Source organism: Ranitomeya variabilis, chromosome 4 (genome assembly GCF_051348905.1).
Source record: "Ranitomeya variabilis isolate aRanVar5 chromosome 4, aRanVar5.hap1, whole genome shotgun sequence".
Taxonomy (NCBI): Eukaryota; Metazoa; Chordata; class Amphibia; order Anura; family Dendrobatidae; genus Ranitomeya; species Ranitomeya variabilis.
This window is the reverse complement of record NC_135235.1, coordinates 124,099,677-124,120,631: the sequence shown is the minus strand read 5'-3', so window position 1 is coordinate 124,120,631 and position 20,955 is coordinate 124,099,677. Positions and strand designations below refer to the sequence as shown.

The 20,955-nt window shown below is 41.2% G+C and overlaps 1 protein-coding gene across 7 annotated transcripts in view; it reads left to right on the top strand.

Moving 5' to 3' along the window:
- GBF1 (golgi brefeldin A resistant guanine nucleotide exchange factor 1) overlaps positions 1 to 20,955 on the top strand; it is a 319,690-nt gene that overhangs the window by 136,094 nt on the left and 162,641 nt on the right. For 4 of the 7 annotated variants that reach the window (XM_077259200.1, XM_077259198.1, XM_077259199.1 and 1 more), the window contains exons 7-10: positions 2,958 to 3,018; positions 6,128 to 6,182; positions 10,704 to 10,778; positions 14,824 to 14,859. In XM_077259200.1, coding sequence (XP_077115315.1) covers positions 2,958 to 3,018; positions 6,128 to 6,182; positions 10,704 to 10,778; positions 14,824 to 14,859 — 227 coding nt within the window. The remainder of the gene's footprint in view (positions 1 to 2,957; positions 3,019 to 6,127; positions 6,183 to 10,703; positions 10,779 to 14,823; positions 14,860 to 20,955) is intronic. The other 3 variants (XM_077259202.1, XM_077259204.1, XM_077259201.1) reach the window with 1 other exon arrangement.

The window sequence follows — 20,955 nt, the reverse complement described above, 5'->3', positions numbered from 1 at the left end:
TATATATATATATATATATATATATATATGTACATGTGTTTGTTGTTTTGTTGTTTTTTTCCATCGCAAGGTTTATTACCAGCATTATAGACAAATAATAATAAAAACTGTATATACACACGTGTTTGTATATGTACATACACACATACATGTATGTGTGTGTATACATGTTTGTTTGTTTTTTCTTTTTTTCTCCACCCCAAGGCTGATTACCAGCATTATAGACAATGAACAAAACTGTGCTTAGTCATGGCCAAATGTATTGTCATCCTTGAAATTGTTAGAGAAAATTAAGTATTTCTCTCAAAATTATTGCAATTAGGCATCATCCACAACCCAAAAAATAGACCAAACGAAATTGTTAGCACCCTCAATTTAATATTTGTTTGCAGACCTTGTGGAATAAATAACTGCAATCAGCCGCTTCCTATAACCATCAACTAGCTTCTTACATCTCTCATCGGGAACTTTGGACTACTCTTTTTTGCTGACTTCTCCAGGTCTCTCATATTTGAAGGGTGCCTTCTCCCTACTGCAATTTTAAGATCTCTCAGCTGGTGTTCAATGGGATTTAGATCCGGACTCATTGCTGGCCACTTCAGATCTCTCCAGAGCTTTGTTTCCAATCATTTCTGGGTGCTTCTTGAAGCAGATTTGGGGTCATTGTCCTGCTGGAAGACCAATGACCTAGGATGTAAACCTAGTTTTCTTACACTGGGAACTACATTGCGACCCCAAATCCTTGGGAATCTTCAGATTCCATGATACCTTGCACATAGTCAAGGCACCTAGTTCCAAAGGCAGGGAAACAATGCCAAACATCTTTGAAACTCCACCATATTTGACTTTAGGTACTGTGCTCTTTTCTTTGTAGGCCTCTTTGTTTTCGGTAAACAGTAGAATGATTTGCATAACCTAAAGGTTTTATCTTTATCTCATCTGTCCACAAGTTGCTTTCCCAGAAGGATTTTTGCTTACTCACGTACATTTTGGCAATCTGCAGTCCAGCTTTTTTATGTCTGTCAGCAGTGGGGTCCTCCTGGCTCTCCTTCCACAGCGTTTTATTTCATTCAAATATCGATGGATAGTTTGCGCAGAAATTGATGCACCCTGAACGTGAAGGACAGCCTGAATTTCTTTGGCACTTGATTGAGGCTGCTTATCCACCATTCGGACTTTCTTGCGGTGCAACCTTTTATAAATTTTTCTCCGCTGTTCACATCTAGGTAGATTATCTACAGTACCATGGGTTGTAAACTTCTTGATTTATGTTGTGCAGCATGGACAAAGGAACATCAAGATCTCTGGAGATGGACTTGAGATTGTTGATAATTTTCTATAATTTTGCTTCTCAAGTCTTCAGACAATTCTTTCCCTCTTTCTGTTCTCCATGCTTAGTGTGGCACACACAGACACACAATACAAAGATTGAGTCAACTTCTCCCCCTTTTTATCTGGCTTCGGGTGGGATTTTCATATTGCCCACTCCTATTACTTGCCACAGCTGAGTTTGAACGAGCATGACGTGTGAAGCAAAGTTTTTTACCCATAATTTTGGAAAGGTGCAAACAATTTTGTCTGGCCCATTTTTCAGGTTTTGTGAGAAATGATTTCCAATTTGACTTTTTTCTGTGTTTTTCTGTTGTTTCTATATATACCAAGAGAATAAACGTGTATAACAAAACATGTAATTAATAATTTTCTGGAAGAAATACTTCATTTTCTGGAACATTTTCAATGGTACCTACACTTTCGCTCATCACTATGTATAATGTGCCAGTAAAAGAGAAATAAATCGAATGGCACTAAGAAATATGTCTACTTACTGGTGGAGTAGATGAGCTCTGAGTCCATAGCGCACAGCAGAGTGAAAACACGATGATGAAGGTGCTTGCTGAAGAAATCACACATGAAGCAATCCAATGAAAAGAAAAAAGAAAAACAGCAACACTTCGTTCTTTCATGGCATGTGAACCTTAGTCCTTTATTGCAAAACGTTTTTCATGGACATGGTTTTACGGGCAGGTCAAGTGCAGATAAAACAGGAAAAAGGACAGGACGACGGCCGTTTCGCATTAAGATACGCTTCCACGGGTCCATGTCGTGGAAGCTTATCTTAACGTGAAACGGCCGTCGTCCTGTCCTTTTGCCTGTTTTATCTGCACTTGTCCTGCCCGTAAAACCATGTCCATGAAAAACTTTTTGTAATAAAGGACTAAGGTTTACATGTCACGAAAGAACGAAGTGTTGCTGTTTTATTTTCTTTGTATGCATAATGTTTGTGTATACACGTAATAGGATTTTTCTGTACTTGCCTTGTCCAACAAAAACACATATCTGTATATATTATACACCTGCATAAATATAAGGACATAGTGGAGGTGAGCTGCAAGCCTCAGGGTTCTAAATTTGAGCACATAAGTAGTGACTCCGCTTTTTTGTGCGCATTAAGGGTATGTGTCCACGTTCAGGATTGCATCAGGATTTGGTCAGGATTTTACATCAGTATTTGTAAGCCAAAACCAGGAGTGGAACAAGTAGAGGAAAAGTATAATAGAAACATATGCACCACTTCTGCATTTATCACCCACTCCTGGTTTTGGCTTACAAATACTGATGTAAAATGCTGACCAAATCCTGATGCAATCCTGAACGTGGACACATACCCTTAGAGGCTTTTATATGACTCTCCTGGTAGTTGTCCTTTAGAGGTTTTGATTTCCGATGATGCCTGTCAGTGATGGTCCTTCTCTCCATAGTGTCTGCATTGCTCCACAGCACCATCTGGTGTTGCAGACATGGCACTCATTGAGTCAAGGGGTGAACACTGGCCTGGTTTTAATAAATTTGCCGTAATCCTCTGTAAACAAGGAATGGAGGGGAGACCGCTTGCAGAAGCCTCTTGATAATATCACACAACGTAATGACACCTGTGTTATTTGTTTTTGTCTTCGCAGAGTTATTGAGAAAATCTGCAGAGCACACTCTTGTCGACATGGTGCAGCTGCTCTTCTCAAGGTAAACCCTCTTGTGTTTGCCTGTGCCTTGCTGACACGGCCCCCTGAGGACTGGCATATTCTACACTTATATGGGGTCCACAGGGCAAGATGTGCCGATGGTCATCTGTCTTCTTGGAGTGTGGACAAAATGAAATAAAAGTAATTGTAGGACCCTGAGCACATGCTGCTGAACCGAAGTTCAAGGTTTGCTTGTTGTTCTCCAGATGAAAAAGTCATTTATAGCGATCAGGTCTTGGTTTATGGGCCACCTTCTTAATCTGGGATCTGAATTTTTAAAATAGTTATTTTTCTTCAAACATTTGAATGGTTTTATACAGCTTTATAGATAGAGATATAGGCCATAATATTTCACTGCTATTTTTTCTAAAAACTTATTGCTTAAATGGTATGAAACATGGAATAGAAGGAGATAGATTTGAGTGATTTTCATAAAGGCCATGTTCACACGATCCTTTTTTTGATCCTTTTTTTGATCCTTTTTTTTTCAGGTCTTGATTTGGAAAACTCGCAGTGCAAAACTGCACTGCTGATTTTCCTGCAGTTTCTTCTGCAGATTCCTCTGCGGGTTTTCAACAGCACTTTCCTATTGGTGCCTGTTGAAAACAGGAGCTGAATCCGCAGAAAGAAGTGACATGGTACTTCTTTTTTTCTGCAGGCAAATACTCGCGGATTTGCCTGAGAAAAAAAGGATAGTGGGCACAGCGGTTTTTGTTTTCCATAGAGTAACATTGGACTGTACCCTGCATGGAAAAAGGACCTGAAAAAAAAAGGATCAAAAAAAGGATCGTGTGAACATAGCCTAAGACTGAATCCCAGCCTTCTTTACCACCACACGCTACCTCCCTCATCTCTGTCAGAGGTTTTGTCTTTTTAAACACTAGTGATTATCTTAATATAAAAAAACCTGATTCACTTAGTAGGGATTCTTTTTTTGTTTAAGAAAACAATATGATTCGTGAATCGTGAATATGCTAAAAAATAATAAGAATAAAAAAGAATACTTTTACAGCGATGGCGGCTCCCCGTCCTCCTCCGTCTTTCTGCCAGATGGGCATGTGACCTCTGTGGCCAATGGCATGTTATTGCTGTGTCCAGTGACCGCTTGCTGCTCTCACATGACGGTTAATCCAGAAGATGCTGTACAGAGATCTTCCCTGTGTATCCTGTACTGACCATAGTAACCTGTGATCTCCAAGATGTTTTTTTTTTTCTTGACCCAAAATTGAATTTCTTTTTTGACAATTGAACTAATAAGGATTACCTTACTTTTAAAGTACAAATCCACTTTCTATCATTTGCTGTATGCCAACTATGCTTTATATAGGTTAGTGGAGAAATGCAGATTGTCCAATTAATACTTCCTTACTCATGGGTAAAAGTCTATTTACTCAATATTTGATTAATATACCGTTTTGTTTTTGAGTAAAGGATGAGATGCATAGGTTCACTAAGTCGATATTGGTGATATACATAGAACATTTGCGTGGATGTCAACCGGTCACTGGAAATTTGTTAAGCAAAGTTTAAGTGGCATCTTGCGTGACCCAGCAAACTAAACAGTCACCAGCTGCATCACCATGGCCTTCTGAACAGCAAAGGTGAAAAGTCAGGTTTAGTCTGGATATAGTGAGAACAGTACACTCATGATTATATTCACCTACTTGGAGATGTACATCCCTAGAATTTAGGGAGATTTACAACAAATTGTGCAATGGAGATTTTGAGATGGTTCATCTTAGGGCAACCTACTTAGCACTACCAATATCAAACTATTTGCTTAGATTTAAAGGGACTCTGTCACCTCAAATTGGCGGGATACTTAAATGACTTTTTACCTGTCCGATGGGTGGCGTTTCATCTTCATTTCTCCACCCTGTCCGTCCCTTTTGTCCGCAATATGCTAGTGAATTAGAGTACTTGTCCTCCAAAGTTGGCGTGTGCGCAATGCAAGCTTCGTTCGCGCACGTGCGGTATGCTTTGCCCAACTGCGGGCAAAGCCGAAAAGCATTCCTGCCCATGCGCCCGCGCACTGTCCCGCAACACAGCGAAATACTTCAGGGGCACAGTGCGCATGCACAGTAATGCTTTTCGGCTTTGCCCGCAGTCGGGCAAAGCATACTGCGTGTGCGCGACCGAAGATTACATTGCGCACGCGCCAACTATTGAGCACAAGTACTCTAATTCACGAACATATTGCGGACAACAGGGACGGACGGGGTGGAGAAATGAAGATGAAACGCCACCCATCGGACAGGTAAAAAGTCATTTAAATATCCTGCCAATTTGAGGTGACAGAGACAAAAGGCAGGGGAGCAGTGGGTTCCCAAAGATTGATCTTGAAGAACCTCTTTAAGAATATATTTACCTGATCAGTTCTATTTTAGCATTCTCTCCTGTATCTTTTTACCTGAGCAGTAATTAAACCTTCCATAAATCCTCCCCTATCCCATTTCATAGTCCTGTGTGAATGTTGAATTTCTTCAGGTCATTCAAGTGTTTATTGGGAATAAACAGAAAATAGGATATATTATACATGTTTGTGTAACTGAACAGAAAATCTTTTTTTTTGTTTTGGCTTTTTTTTTTTAAACTTAATTTTGTGTTGATGTTACCCATAGATGAGCTCTACGTTTTTTTTTCTATAGTTTTAAAGAGAAGTCCTTAAATTGTGTTTGCAACCAAAGGACAAAAAAATACGGAGCTGGCATTCACAGAAGCAGGTTTTGCCATTAATGATATGCCATTACAAATCAGGCAGGTGAACATTCGAAACTGCTACTGCAAAACACTGACCTTCAAAACTCAATTATCTGTGTGTCACGACCACGAGCTCCAACTCATAATATAAGTGATGTTCTCACTGGCGCAAAATGCCAGGCTGGTATCATTAAAAGCTGATCATTCACTTTTGTATTCTTTATTGCTTTAAGTATTTTATTTTTAATTAGAATTATAAAATTCAGATTAAAAAAATAAAACACAATAGCATTTATTACTAATGCCCATAAATATTAACTATGTAATACTAATTTGTATATGCGGCTGATGCATTCATATGCGGTGTGTGTATATAATGCATACTACAACGTGCCATGTTTTTCTTACAGATTACCTCAGTTTAAAGAAGAATCAAAAAGTTACGCTGGCGCCAATATGAAAAAGGTATTTAAACAATGTTTTTCTTAGCTTTTTGCCCAGTCTTCTAGTTTGCATGAATTACGTGGTCTGCTAGGATTTGTCTTTGTGAGAATGCTGTTACTGTAGTTTCCATTCTTTTTTTTCTTTCTCTAGCTTTTTAAACATTTTCTAAATTGTTTAGCTTTTTTTTTTTCACTTCAGTTATTATTTTTTTAGCCTTTGTGATTTTAGAGAACATGTTGTTTTTTTTTAATTATTATTCATTTATTTATTTTCAACTAAAAACAGGTTCTGATTTAGCTTTTTTTTTTTTCTGGAAATGACAATTTTTTACTTAGTTATATAACCTCAACACAAATTAATCAAGTGTAACGTGCCCCTTACACAACAGTGGGGCTAAGATGTAGCTAAAATAGAATAATTAAGAATAGCTAAATTAACGAGAGTGCTGAGACATGCCGGACATCAGTGGCGTACAAAGGACCCCATATAGTAGCATACTATGGACTATGAGGTATATTTGTACTTATCTGCATAACAGACTGAACTGTGCAATGAAATATGAACAGCACCTTAACTCTCATAGCAAGAATAGAAATGTTCTATGTGGAAATTAGGATAATGAGGATCTCAGTGCCTTTATATAGAGAAAGGTATGGACCATTTATCCCATCTTCTGATTCTGGTACTTGTAGCGATAAACAAAACCTGCCTTTGGTAATATTTCTGTAACTTAAACAGAGTTGTTTATTGGCTGCAACACACTTTCATAAACCTCACCCTATATACTTATCCTTTTAAGATACTCTTCCTGTTTAGTTTTAATAGTAAAATACTTTGTAAAACTGTAGACTGAGCCCTCATGTTCAGGGTCCTCTCTCCTTCTGTACTTGTGTGTGCCTTGTATTGCTCATGTTTATTGTACTTGTGTATGAATGCCCCTTTTTTCAGATGTGAAGCACCCAAATGAATAATAATAATACATAACCTGGAAGAGATGTTTGGCATTTTCGAGTAACCACTTACCGTATTTTTCGGACTACAAGACGCACTTTTTTCCCCCCAAAAAAGGGGGGAAAATGGGGGGTGCGTCTAATAGTCGCAATGCAAGCTTACCGTGGCGGCAGAGGTACGGTGGCAGAGGTGCGGCGGCAGACGTGCGGGGATGAGGAGGCGCAGTCAGCGGGGTCCCTTTCCCCGGTGAGGTGATGCAGCAGCCCGGTAAGCAGCAGAGCCGGGTGAATCCTGTTGTTAGCGGTGGTGGCGGCCATCTTACGGAGGCCGCGCGTGCGCAGATGGAGCGCTCTGCTTCCCGGGGCTTCAGGAAAATGGCCGCGGGATGCCGCGCGTGTGCAGATGGGGATCGCGGCGGCCATTTTCCTGAAGTTCTTGGCTTCAGGAAAATGGCCGCCGCGATCTCCATCTGCGCACGCGCGGCCTCCCGCGGCCATTTTCCTGAAGCCCCGGGAAGCAGAGCGCTTCATCTGCGCACCCGTGGCCTCGGGAAGATGGCCGCCACCACCGCTAACAACAATATTCACCCGGCTCTGCTGTATTACCGGGCTGCTGCATCACCTCACCGGGGAAAGGGACCCCTCTGATGCCATACCTCTCACTGCACCTCCTCATCCCAGCACCTCCTCATCCCAGCACCTCCTCATCCCAGCACCTCCTCATCCCAGCACCTCCTCATCCCAGCACCTCTGCCGGTAACCACTGCTGCAACCCTCCCATGGACACCAGGCTGTGGCGTCGCCCACCTAAGCAGGAAGGGACCCTGCTCAGGTGCACGCCGTACCGCATCACCCCACCTCTGCCGACACCATGCCTCCTGTGACCCTGCTCTGCCACCGCCAGCCCTCAGGTAAGATACTGTAAATTCGGACAATAAGACGGACCCCCATCTTATAAAAAAATCATTTTTTCTGCAATTTTCACCCCAAATTTGGGGTGCACCTTATGGTCCGGTGCGTCTTATAGTCCGAAAAATACGGTAAGTTTGCCAGACCATAGTATTAGATCAGAAAGACAGTTTGACAGCCTCTTCTTAAATCAACTCCCCTAGAATATCCACTATTAGATCTACACAGGGTGACAGCAGTGAGTAGCCTCTTCTTATCTCTGCACCCCTGGTATCTCCAGTATTAGATCAGATACACAGGGTGACAGCAGTGAGTAGCCTCTTCTTATCTCTGCACCCCTGGTATCTCCAGTATTAGATCAGATATACAGGGAGATAGCAGTGAGTAGCCTCTTCTTATCTCCGCACCCCTGGTATCTCCAGTATTAGATCTGATAAGGTGGGCAGCAGTGTGAGCAGCCTCAACTTAACTCAGCACCTCTGGTATCTCCAGATTTGCTAAGTAAAAGTAATTATTTGTAATAACTTCCTTTTTAGTTTTTTTTTTTCTGTTCCTGGAGAACACCTTTAAAATCCATTTTCTTTATTTGCAAATTGCTTTAAAAGGATCAAATAGGCTAGGAGTATGCAGGTAGGGTGCCTGACAAAGGTCATACTTCTACATGTCCGAAGAAATCTGTCCTGGCGCCACATACCTTAGGTATAAGCATGCCACACTCAAAACTCCATGATAAGATTTAGCTATTACAAGACCAAAACATAATCGCCTTGCAATAAAATAACAGTAAAAATACTTAGTTACTTACAAAAAGACACCTTGTTTTGAATATTTACCTCCCTTCTTTAAGGTTCATTTACGCAATCTGAATGGCAGCAATTAACAACTGCCTATCAGTAAATATTTATCGATTTGCTGTTTAATAGCCGATTTACATAAGTGCACCGTGTCTAAAGGCGTACTGAACGGAAATAAATTGCTAATTGGCATTGTTCTCAGCACAGGTCCTGTTTACACAAGGCAATGCACTGCATATTGTTATTCTGCAGCACTTATAGGGGATATTTGGGACTTTGTGACAAAAAAACAAACAAGCAAAAAAAAAAAAAAAGTGCCCAAGCACTAACAGGCAGGTAATTCTTTGCCAGCACAGAGCGGTCATAGACCACTCCTGCCGACAATTCAGCTGCCTCTGCTGATGTCACGTCGACAGAGCGGTGGCTTCTTTTCCACCCTGCTCTGTTGACAGGGCAGGACTACAGACGTCATGCTGATTGACTGCCAGATCCTTGCTGCCTAACTGGGTGAGATAGCTGTCAATCAGCTTTTTCCTCAGCTGTCATGCGCCATAGACAAAGCTAGACAGAAAATAAGCTGCTTTTCTGTTGACCTTATGGCAGCTGAATCGCCAGCAAGAGCAGTCTGTGACCGCTCTGACGGTGAAGAATGCCAATGGGTACAAAAGGCTGGTAGGTAGCAACTACTTGCCTGTTAGTGCTTAGGCACATTTTTTTTTTCTTCTTTTTATTACAAAGTCTTGGATATCTTGTTTTAAGGTCGATTCACTTGAGGAACAAGTGTGTTTCTTATTCTTTGGGTGATCAGCAACCCCTTTACACTGCATGGTTATCTTGTAGTTCAAATGGACCTTCAACCTCCTGCTTGAACCTTTTTAAAGTGGTTTTCAAATATAAAAGATGGATTTTAACCATTTGGTAATTGTGACTGTTTTTCTTTCTACAAGTTTTAAGTAAACTACTTAAAAGTAAAAATGCCACATCATTTTTAATTCATAGTCACTGATAAGACCATAACATGGTTCTTGAATTGATTGCCGTGCTATGTCTTCAATTGTGTAAGAATGAGGTAAAAATAAATTATAATGTAATCCTAATCATTGATATTATTTTTCTCAAAGGCCTCATTTATTTTTGAGGAGTTTGGGAGTGGAATTTGTTTTAACATTTGAAATTTGCTGCGTTTCTTCAATGTCTTTTGCTTTTATAGAAGCACCCTGATTTACTTTTTTTTTCATTAAATGAATGTATGTCCATGGTGTGTAGAGTGAGTGTATTAATATACTGATGTACCGCCGTCTTCTCCAGTGTCCAGCGCCGTTACTTTTTTCGGTGACATCACTGTTCTTCAAACTGTCGGGGTGACGCTGTGTTCTGCGTGATCTAGAAGTGTCTTTTACAAAGTAAGCCTATGGAGCACAAGAACAAGACCCCAAAGGCCTATATTGTAAAAGAGACTTCCTGCTCACACATAGGGTACAGAGTGACCTGGAGAGTCTGAAGAGTGGTGACGACACTGAGAAGAGGAGAACGGCGCTGGATACCAGAGTAGACCATGATAAGTGACTATATGAACACACAGATTTAATGAAAAAAAAAAACTTCATGGGAGGGCTTCTTTACCTTCACTTTTGACAAGTCATCTTTAGAGTGGTGTTACTTTCCTTCCTTTGCTTTCTTGGCTTTAATTCACCAGGTCCATTTATACCTCGATGTGTCATTGCCAAGAGTACAATTGACAATATGTTTGACCTCCAATTATCTGCCTTTTTTTATTGCGCCCCACAATGTTTCTTACTTTCCACCATGTGTGTCCTCACCTGTTGTACTTACTCCCTTTGTGTTTTCCACGTTCTGTTTACATTCATACATTTACCTGTTTTCTGCAGATCTCTCCATGTCTTCTCTGCAAACTGGACACCAATAGTGGTGAACAATCCAAAAACATGAACCAGTTAGAGAGGGTATTACTTTTTAAGAACCTAAAGGTCTCTCTTCTGTTCCTCCATATCTGTGCGGTGTGCAACTAAGACACTGGCACCATTTTTCTTTCTTGTAGCCTGTTTGCTTTCCCTCCATCCTCATTGTAACCCGTTAGCATGGCTTTTCTGGTGGATGCATGAGGCAAAGGGGCTTTGCTGTGTTTTGACTTACACATTTGAGGTCTACAGTAGATGGTCACTTTGTAATTGCTACGTTTTGGAATGTAGTTGCTAATATCCACTTGATGAGTCTGTCCTGCTTCCATATGTATTGGATACTAAGAAGGGGGCATGTGCATTGCCATCGGGTCCTGGTATGGAGGTACTTAAATAATAATCACCGCAGCTCTCCAGTAGGGTAGTAGTGAGAAGATGGTTTCCAATTGCAACACAAATAAGTCATGTGTGCAAAGCAGCGGAGAATCAGAAATGATCCAAAATTGTAATTTTTGTATTTTTAAAGCAAGCTGTAAATTATGACATTCACTAGTCTACTGAAAAAGTTAGTCAGACAGAACTATGTTGTCTGTTTTTAAATAGGCGGATTTCTTGTTAATAAGTAGTTGCCCTTCATATTCCTCAAGAGTAACTGTGATTTTTGTTTTGTATGTCTTAACTCAACAGTACAAATGAAAGTAAGAAACTTTACAATATATCTTATCTGAGAAATCTGATATGAAAATTGCCTCTTCAGAGAAGAGAGGACTTGAACTCTATAGCGCCACCTGCTGGAAGTAGCGATCCTACAAGTCACAATCAACCCTTTAAGTCTTGTAATATGACTTAGGATAAAAGCAAAATCAGTATCTCAATTCGCAGACACGGTGTTTCGGGCTGTTGGCCCTCGTCAGTGCGGAGCATGAGAACTGATTTGGCTAGGTGAGAGGCTCTGGACCAGTGTTTCTAAACTCCAGTCCTCAAGACCCCACAACAGGTCATGTTTTCAGGATTTCCTTAGTATTGCACAGGGGATAATTTCATCACCTGCTCAAGCATTAATTCCATCCCCTGTGTAATACTAAGGAAATCCTGAAAACATGACCTGCTGTGGGGTCTTGAGGACTGGAGTTGAGAAACACTGCTCTGGACTGAGGTCTAAGGGGTAAGGTTTCTCCTTGTGGAGAGTGACATACAGGTGGCGCTATAGAGTTCAAGTCTTCTTTTTCTCTGAAGAGGCAATTTGCATACTAAATTTCCCAGAGGAGCATTGCACGGCGAATAAGCCTCCTTACCTTGACAAGCCAGAGCTGGTATGCCACTCTCCACAAGGAGAAACCTTACCCCTTAGACCTGAGAAATCTGCTTCTTTCTCTGTCAGGAATTATCATTCATTTTCAGAATTCTCAATTCATGGATAAGACCTGTATTCAGTGGATGACAGATTGCTACATTACTGAGATAGAAGATGGCAGTTGAAAGTGACCGATCAGTCCTGGTGGAGATAGAAGCTTGCTCTGATAAGAGATGTTACAAAGTTTATTTTCGTGTTCTTTTGAAGTAGATTAAAAGGATGTCCACTCTTTAAGTAGAGTAACTTGTGTTTGTTGCAATACTTCCATTATTATTTAATGAAGAGAAATGTTTTTTTGTTTTTTTTTAATTACCTTGTAAATTATCTTAAAAATTTTGACAAATTGACTTCCCATTGCACTTAGGCCAACAATTCAGCTGATCGTTGGGGTTTTTTGCTAATATAACCGGTGATTAGAGATGAGCTAATCTGAGTAAACTTGATTTCCCAGATTTGCTCTAACTCAGACTGGAAATCGATGAGAATCGCGGGTAACAGTTTATTTTGCTCTGCAGTCTCTCCACACCTCAAAGGATATTAAATGGATGAGATAAGAAATATCGCCTTGCCCCTCACCTTTGCTAGCACCGCAGCTTCCTCTCCGATCCTTCACGGCTTCTCTTCCTCCCTCTGGCTCCAGTCTTCTCCTATGTCATCAGATTTTTATTTTTTACCCTTTGGGCATCCAGTGCACAGTATTTCTCTCATGACGACATGATGTCACTGGAGGCCTAGTCAGCGCTGACCGCACCAAAGAGTGAAGACCATGGAGAAGACCAGGTTCTGAGGGTACGAGGGGGAGCAGTGATGCAAGGCCAGGTGAAAAAGAATCACGCCAATCGGTGGCCAGCAGGACCCCATATTCATGCTTTGAGCAAATAAAATTGCAAAAGAAAAATCTGTTCTTGCAAATCCTAAGTTTTTGTGACACTCAAAGTGAATTTGATTTGCCTTAAATTGATTCACTCATCTCGACTTGTGACACAAACTTCTTGCACTGTTACCTGTTATTTTTCTGTGCCACATTCTCCAGGTGGAAGAGCCGCACTTTATAGCAGCCCTGGATAATAGATCTTAGTCCTCATTGGGAAAATCTCCCCAACCTCATCCAATGTCTAATACAGATTAAGATACGGGTTCTTTTTCATAGAAGTTTTCCACTACTGGATAACCCTTCCTTAACTAACGTGGCCATAATAACATAGAAAAAAATATAGTTTCCAGCAGGACCGGTGCCGCTCTTTTGTTGCCAGCGCTATGTCTCAGTGGCCACTGATGCTGCAGCCTTCACTGTTGTCGCATCTGACATCCATTCTGACAAGATACCGAGAGGCTGCAGCTGGTAACAGCGCCACATGGCTGCCGAGTGAAACAGCGCTGACCTCAGAGTGGCGGCTGCGGGAGGTTTTCTTTTTTCTTTTTTTTTTTTGTTGATATAACCACTTTAGCTGTTAAAAAGGCATTGTCCAGCAGTGTGTTCCGGTACAATTGTTTTACTGGGTTTGAGGCATTGTCATTTTTCCACTAAGAGAACCTGACAGCAGGAATATCCATGTTAAACTAAAGGTATAGGCAGAATGGCTAATTTAATGCATAACTTTAGTGTAAAAATCTGCAGAGGGGCTGTGGCTGAGCACTCTGAGCAGAAGACCCTACCCACAGTCCTGCCCCAAAGCACGAAGAGATGAGGAAACCAAAATTTATCATGATGATTTGATGAAAACCAGGCTGCAGACGTTACACTAAAGGTATGTATTAAATCAGTATGAAAGCTCCATTCTGACCATACCTTTAGTCAAACATGGATATACTTGTTGACTGGTTCCCTTTTACGATTTAGATTTTTTTTTTCCTTCCTCCTCTCTATCACTATAAGCTGGTCCTGTAAGTAAAGCAGGGCTTCATTTAACCCCGCAGGCCATGTGCTTCTTTTAGAATGGGATACAGACTGAAAAAAGTGGCAAACTATAGCCTGTAATTAAACCCAGAATCCCTGTTCTGTTGGAGCACATTTGTATCCCTCCATATTCACTATGACCATATATTTCTTTTCTTTTTTTTTTTATACTGTATTATGACCATACATATTTAATACGGTTCCGATTCTCCCCCTCCACATCCTCCTTCATTCTATACAAAACTGCACACACTTTGCAGATTCATTGGCCCACACTGCATATGACAGTATGTACGGTGGGATCTGACTCAGGACTGGGAAGCACAGGGTGACTGCCCCAGCATATATGGATTGAGAAGACTTGATGTTTCTTTGATCCCGTTCTACAATTTATGAAGTGGATTTACGTAGGTTTTTTTGTATTTTTGTTCCCCCCTACCCCCCCAGCAAGGGGACCAATTTGCCTTTATAGATACCACCTGTTTTTACAAAAGGAAATTGGGGTTTATAGAAACCCAACAGTGTGATGAACATACAAGGCAATAAAGACAGCATTTATCTGCATTGATCCTATTGTGGTGAATCTTTTATTGAGGATTTAACAGAGGTCTTGCATACTGGCATCACTGTAAATTTTAGTAACTAGGACAACTTTTATTTTGACACAACTAAATACATTTGGAACCATGGATTACCCTTCTTCTAAATTTTGCATGTTGTCGTGCCCTAACCTTTCACGTCTTGGTGTGTTAACTAGTCTCCTGTCTGCAATCCGAATGTTGCGATATAGGCACTTTACATGAATTACTAATTATGGCTCGTGCCATTTTCTTCTTGAGGCTTACAATATCTTTTGGAAAAACAAACGAGTACAGGTAAGGAGGCTTGTAAATTACCATCTCCCCTCCCTCATAAAACTATTTCCGCACCTTGTGACCTTTTTGCATTTATGAACACTTTTCATTACTGTAACAGTGCATTTAATGTTACCTTACATTGCCCCCCCCTGTAGATTAGAAAGCATGCAACTAGAGGTGAGTGGTCTTAAGCATAGAGATATATTTGTTAAAGGGACTCTGTCACCTGAATTTGGAGGGAACAATTTTCAGTCATATGGGCGGGGTTTTCGGGTGTTTGATTCACCCTTTCCTTACCCGCTGGCTGCATGCTGGCTGCAATATTGGATTGAAGTTCATTCTCTGTCCTCCGTAGTACACGCCTGCACAAGGCAATCTTACCTTACGCAGGCGTGTACTATGGAGGACAGAGAATGAACTTCAATCCAATATTGCAGCCAGCGGGTAAGGAAAGGGTGAATCAAACACCCGAAAACCCCGCCCATATGGCTGAAAATTGTTCCCTCCAAATTCAGGTGACAGAGTCCCTTTAAAGGTAAAATGTAAATTTTTTTGTGTGATATCATGTTGGATTGCGTGCACGGATTGTATTGGGTCCAGCTTCTTTCTCTAACCCCACGGAACAACTATTAATGCTATACATTTCCCCTATAGTGGCCACTACTTGGAAAATGTGATATTACATGGTGACCATTCAAATGAATGCCCTCCATGTAATGCAATGGCAAGCCAGCTGCACTACAATATAGCGAAAGCATGTTTTCCGTTAATGATCTGTATTTTTTCCTCATAGGCTAGGGGAGTGGTCTTAAATTAGGGACTTCCCCTTTATGTTCTGCATATACCCTGATAGTCTAAATGGTAGTATGTTGTTGTTTTATGACCTGGTTAGAATCAAAGTCCTTTGTGATATATTGTGCCTAGTGAAATTTGCAAATTGGCTATCTCCCAGAAAGAATAAATCTGTTTCTCTATTGAAAGGTACTTATTCTCCTTGCAGATATCCATCTGGTCATCTTACATTCAATGTTCCCTTAGGCCGGCCTCACACTAGCGAGTTTTACGGACGTATGAGCGCATAAACTACGTCCGTAAAACTCGCAAAATAAACTGCACAATTATTCTCAATGGGGCTGCTCCTATTAGCCGTATATTACGGTTCAGTATTATACGGCTTTCTACGGCCGTACAAAATCGCAGCATGCTGCGTTTGTCACCGTATTGCGCAAAAAAATCGCCAATGAAAGTCTATGGGGGCGAGAAAAATACGGATTCCACACTGACCAGCAGTGTGACTTGCGAGAAATACGCAGCGGTGTTAGTGAAAAGTCGGTAATTCAATTGCCGGCTTTTCATTTCTCCTGCACAAACCCGACAGGATATGAGACATGGTTTACATACAGTAAACCATCTCATATCCCCTTTTTTTTTGCATATTCCACACTACTAATGTTAGTAGTGTGTATGTGCAAAATTTCAGCGCTGTAGCTGCTGAAATAAAGGGTTAAATGGCGGAAAAAATTGGCGTGGGCTCCCGCGCAATTTTCTCCGCCAGAGCGGTAAAGCCAGTGACTGAGGGCAGATATTAATAGCCTGGAGAGGGTCCATGGTTATTGGCCCCCCCGTGGCTAAAAACATCTGCCCCCAGCCACCCCAGAAAAGGCACATCTGGAAGATGCGCCTATTCTGGCACTTGGCCACTCTCTTCCCACTCCCTGTAGCGGTGGGATATGGGGTAATGAAGGGTTAATGCCACCTTGCTATTGGAAGGTGACATTAAGCCAGATTAATAATGGAGAGGCGTCAATTATGACACCTATCCATTATTAATCCAATTGTTTGAAAGGGTTAAAAAAAACACACACACACATGATTTAAAAGTATTTTAATGAAATAAACACAGCGGTTGTTGTAATAATTTATTGTTCTCTCAATCCATCAGGAACACCCTCGCTTGGAAAAATAATAAACGCACAAGATACATACCTTCTGGTGAACCGTCTCGTCCCACGAAGTAATCCATCTGAAGGGGTTAACTAATATTACAGGCAGGAGCCCTGCTAAATGCAGCGGTGCTCCGTGCCTGTAATCCCCGGCGAATGAATGAAATGTAGGTCATTGACCTACATTTCCTTCAGTCGCGGTGATGCGCCCCCTGCTGGATGTCCTCATATGACCTGGAGCGTGGGAAAAAGTTCACAGGCTGCAGTTCATGAGAACATCCAGCAGAGGGCGCCTCACCGCGACTGAAGGAAATGTAGGTCAATGACCTACATTTCATTCATTCGCCGGGGATTACAGGCACGGAGCACCGCTGCATTTAGCAGGGCTCCTGCCTGTAATATTAGTTAACCCCTTCAGATGGATTACTTCGTGGGACGAGACGGTTCACCAGAAGGTATGTATCTTGTGCGTTTATTATTTTTCCAAGCGAGGGTGTTCCTGATGGATTGAGAGAACAATAAATTATTACAACAACCGCTGTGTTTATTTCATTAAAATACTTTTAAATCATGTGTGTGTGTTTTTTTAACCCTTTCAAACAATTGGATTAATAATGGATAGGTGTCATAATTGACGCCTCTCCATTATTAATCTGGCTTAATGTCACCTTCCAATAGCAAGGTGGCATTAACCCTTCATTACCCCATATCCCACCGCTACAGGGAGTGGGAAGAGAGTGGCCAAGTGCCAGAATAGGCGCATCTTCCAGATGTGCCTTTTCTGGGGTGGCTGGGGGCAGATGTTTGTAGCCACGGGGGGGCCAATAACCATGGACCCTCTCCTGGCTATTAATATCTGCCCTCAGTCACTGGCTTTACCATTCTGGCGGAGAAAATTGCGCGGGAGCCCACGCCAATTTTTTCCGCAATTTAACCCTTTATTTCAGCAGCTACAGCGCTGAAATTTTGCACATACACACTACTAACATTAGTAGTGTGGAATATGCAAAAAAAAAAGGGGATATGAGATGGTTTACTGTATGAAAACCATGTCTCATATCCTGTCGGGTTTGTGCAGGAGAAATGAGAAGCCGGTAATTGAATTACCGGCTTTTAACACATATCGCGCTGAATGAAATCTAAATACAGAATATATATATATGTGTCTCAATGACATATATATATATATATATATATATATATATATATATATATATATATATATATATATATATATATATATATATATATATATATATATATATATATATATATATATATATATATATATATATACTGTATATATATTTTCCAGAACATTTGAGCACATAAATCCATTAGATGTCGGTTTTGCAAGCCTGCGCGAAAATATCGCAGTACGGATGCCATACGGATTACATACGGAGGATGCCATGCGCAAAATACGCTGACACACCCTGACTACGGATCAATATTTTGGGAACATTTCTCCGTATTACGGCCGTAGTACGGACGTATAATACGTGGCGTATTGTCTTACGCCCAGTGTGAGGCCGGCCTTAGGCCGAGTTCAGATGTCCTAGTAGGTCAGAGTATGGACCATGATCATGGGATGGAGCGAAAACTGAAACAAAACAAAAAATCTATAATATAATGCTTGGCACGTCACTGTGTCCGAAGCCTTTATAGACTGCGCAAGCGCGACGTGCTTGCGTAGTCTGGACCCCACAGAGTTATGCATCCGGGGATGAGGGTTGTGGCCCAGGAGATTGCAGTAGAGATCGCGGTGGGCGTAAGCACTGAACGCATACCGTGATCTCCAGCACCGTGTGCAGGGTCTGCGTGTCCGGGCGGGGTCTGTGTGGGTGGGTCTGCGGGGCTGTGTGCGGGGGTCTGTGGGTTGTCCGTGGGTCTGCCGGGGCTGTGTGTGTGCAGGCATTGTCCGATGCGACTACAAGTCCCATCCGGCTTTGCCTGCTACAGTGACAGTGATTGACACATTAGCCAATGATGGGACAGTAGTAGTGCCATCATCCGGTTAATGTGTTAAATGTAAAAAAAAACAAAAAAAACACACACACAGTACATATATAGTTCATACTCGCCATCTACACCTAATCCCCAAAGCCCTCGCTCACATGAAAAAAGTTAACATAATAAACCAACAATATACTCCCCGTGTCCGCCGTAATCCAATTAATACGATTGTCCCACAACGATCTCCCGTGGAGAGCTGTAACATCAGCTGATGCGACCGCTCTCTAGGGGCTCCGGGATACAATGACGGAAGGTATCCTTCCACACTGTATCCCTCCGCCGCTGTGAGTACAGGTAAGTTCATACTGTCACTTGCGGCACAGCTGCGTGGGAAAATTCCCACACAGCATTGCCATAAAGCGAGACAATGAACTAAAGTAGCCTCTTCAGTGATGCTCTGCAGGAGCCCTTGTCTCCTGTCAGTGTGTCACTGGAGGCCTATAGGCCTGTCACATGTCCTGGTGTATACAAATTTCAAAAAATTGACCGTCACATCCAAACATAGACTAAGTGTGAACAGGTGCTGAACCTAGAGTCACCAACTCGTATACAGTTAACTAAATAAGGCAGCACACTGCGGCGCCAAAACATGCAAACATGAAAATTGAACTGCATTACTGCATTAGAAATATGAAAAAATTAGAGCGTTTTGCGCATAAATTTGCCAATTCATGTGTACCTGGTAGCCACATTAAGGCTTTCCAATTTATGCGCTAAACGCTCTCTCATTTTTTCATCTTTCTAATGCAGTAATGCAGTTCAATTTTCATGTTTGCATGTTTTAGTGAGCAACAGTCATGATAGACTAGGATGGTATAGTGATAATACAAAGTGACAGTCCAAGAATCCTGCACTCAATCTGGTGAATTTATTTACTGAGGAAAATGTTGCTGGTCATTGCAGCGACAGGAGTCACCAGGCGGCAGGCTACCATACCCTCACCATATCCTTAAAGCAAGCTGTTGCTTGAAACAAAAAAGCCAGATACACATATGCTATATATTTAAATCTCTCTGAATCTATTTGAACCATTTAGTGTAAAACTGATGAAGGTCTAATGACGGAACGTTTTGTACACTTTCTTCACGCTGTAAATAAATTCATGAGATTAAGTGTCGGATTCTTGGACTGTTTATATGTACCGTAACAGGTTGGGACTCTATACATGCACCTAGAAACTTTACAGGAGTGCCGTTCTTTTCCCTTTACATTGATTATACAAACTATATATGGATTAAAGGCAAAGTCTTGTCAGATGTCATTAACCATATATACCTACCATCATTGGAAATCCTTAAAGGGGTATTCCTGTTTCCAAGATCCTATCAATATGTACTAGGTGTAATAGTAATAATATTAGCAAATACTTCCAATTAGAAATGTAGTATAGTTCTCCTGATAACCTATGTCGCCTACCTCATCTGCAGGTATTGTAGGAGCTTGGGTATCCTTGATTACGACCACTAACATAGTTAGTTGCTAGTGGCCTGCGCATGAGGTAAGTGATATAGGTTATCAGGAGAACTGTTTTTCTAATTTTTTCACTTGGTGTTACTGGGATATAACATTAATTGTTTTTTGTTATTCCTGTGATTGGGACTGGTGCCATTCTGCAAACAGGTGAAAAATAATATTGTTCTATTTAATTGGTTGTTTCTAAACACCTGATTATGGCAGGACATGGCATATAGGTCCAACAGGAAACTGTGTTAAGCAATGAATAAGAGCCGCAAAGCTCGAAACGCGTCTGCTTATTGATCCCTGGGAGGGCTGGTGATACTTATGCTGTTTGCTACTATGCTGTTTTTAAAGAATTTGTGTCAATAAATGGATTTTATGTAACGAAATAACTGGAACACAGACTATCTGTGCTCTTGTTCCTGAACGTCTAAGGGGTGAGCTGACCTTTTTTCTGCTTCTTTATTTTTATTTATCAGGTGAACTGGGCTACATTTTTTATTGGAGGTATTTGCTAATATTATTATTACACCTGCAACATACTGGCACAAGATCTTGGAGTTGGAAATATACCTTTAAATATGTGTCTTTGTATCAATGGTCCTATAGGTATTATTACCATACTGAGCAGAGACGGTAGAGTATGTACCTGACGAGAGAAGACAGGAGCTCCCTTAAATGAGTGGCGCTCACCCTG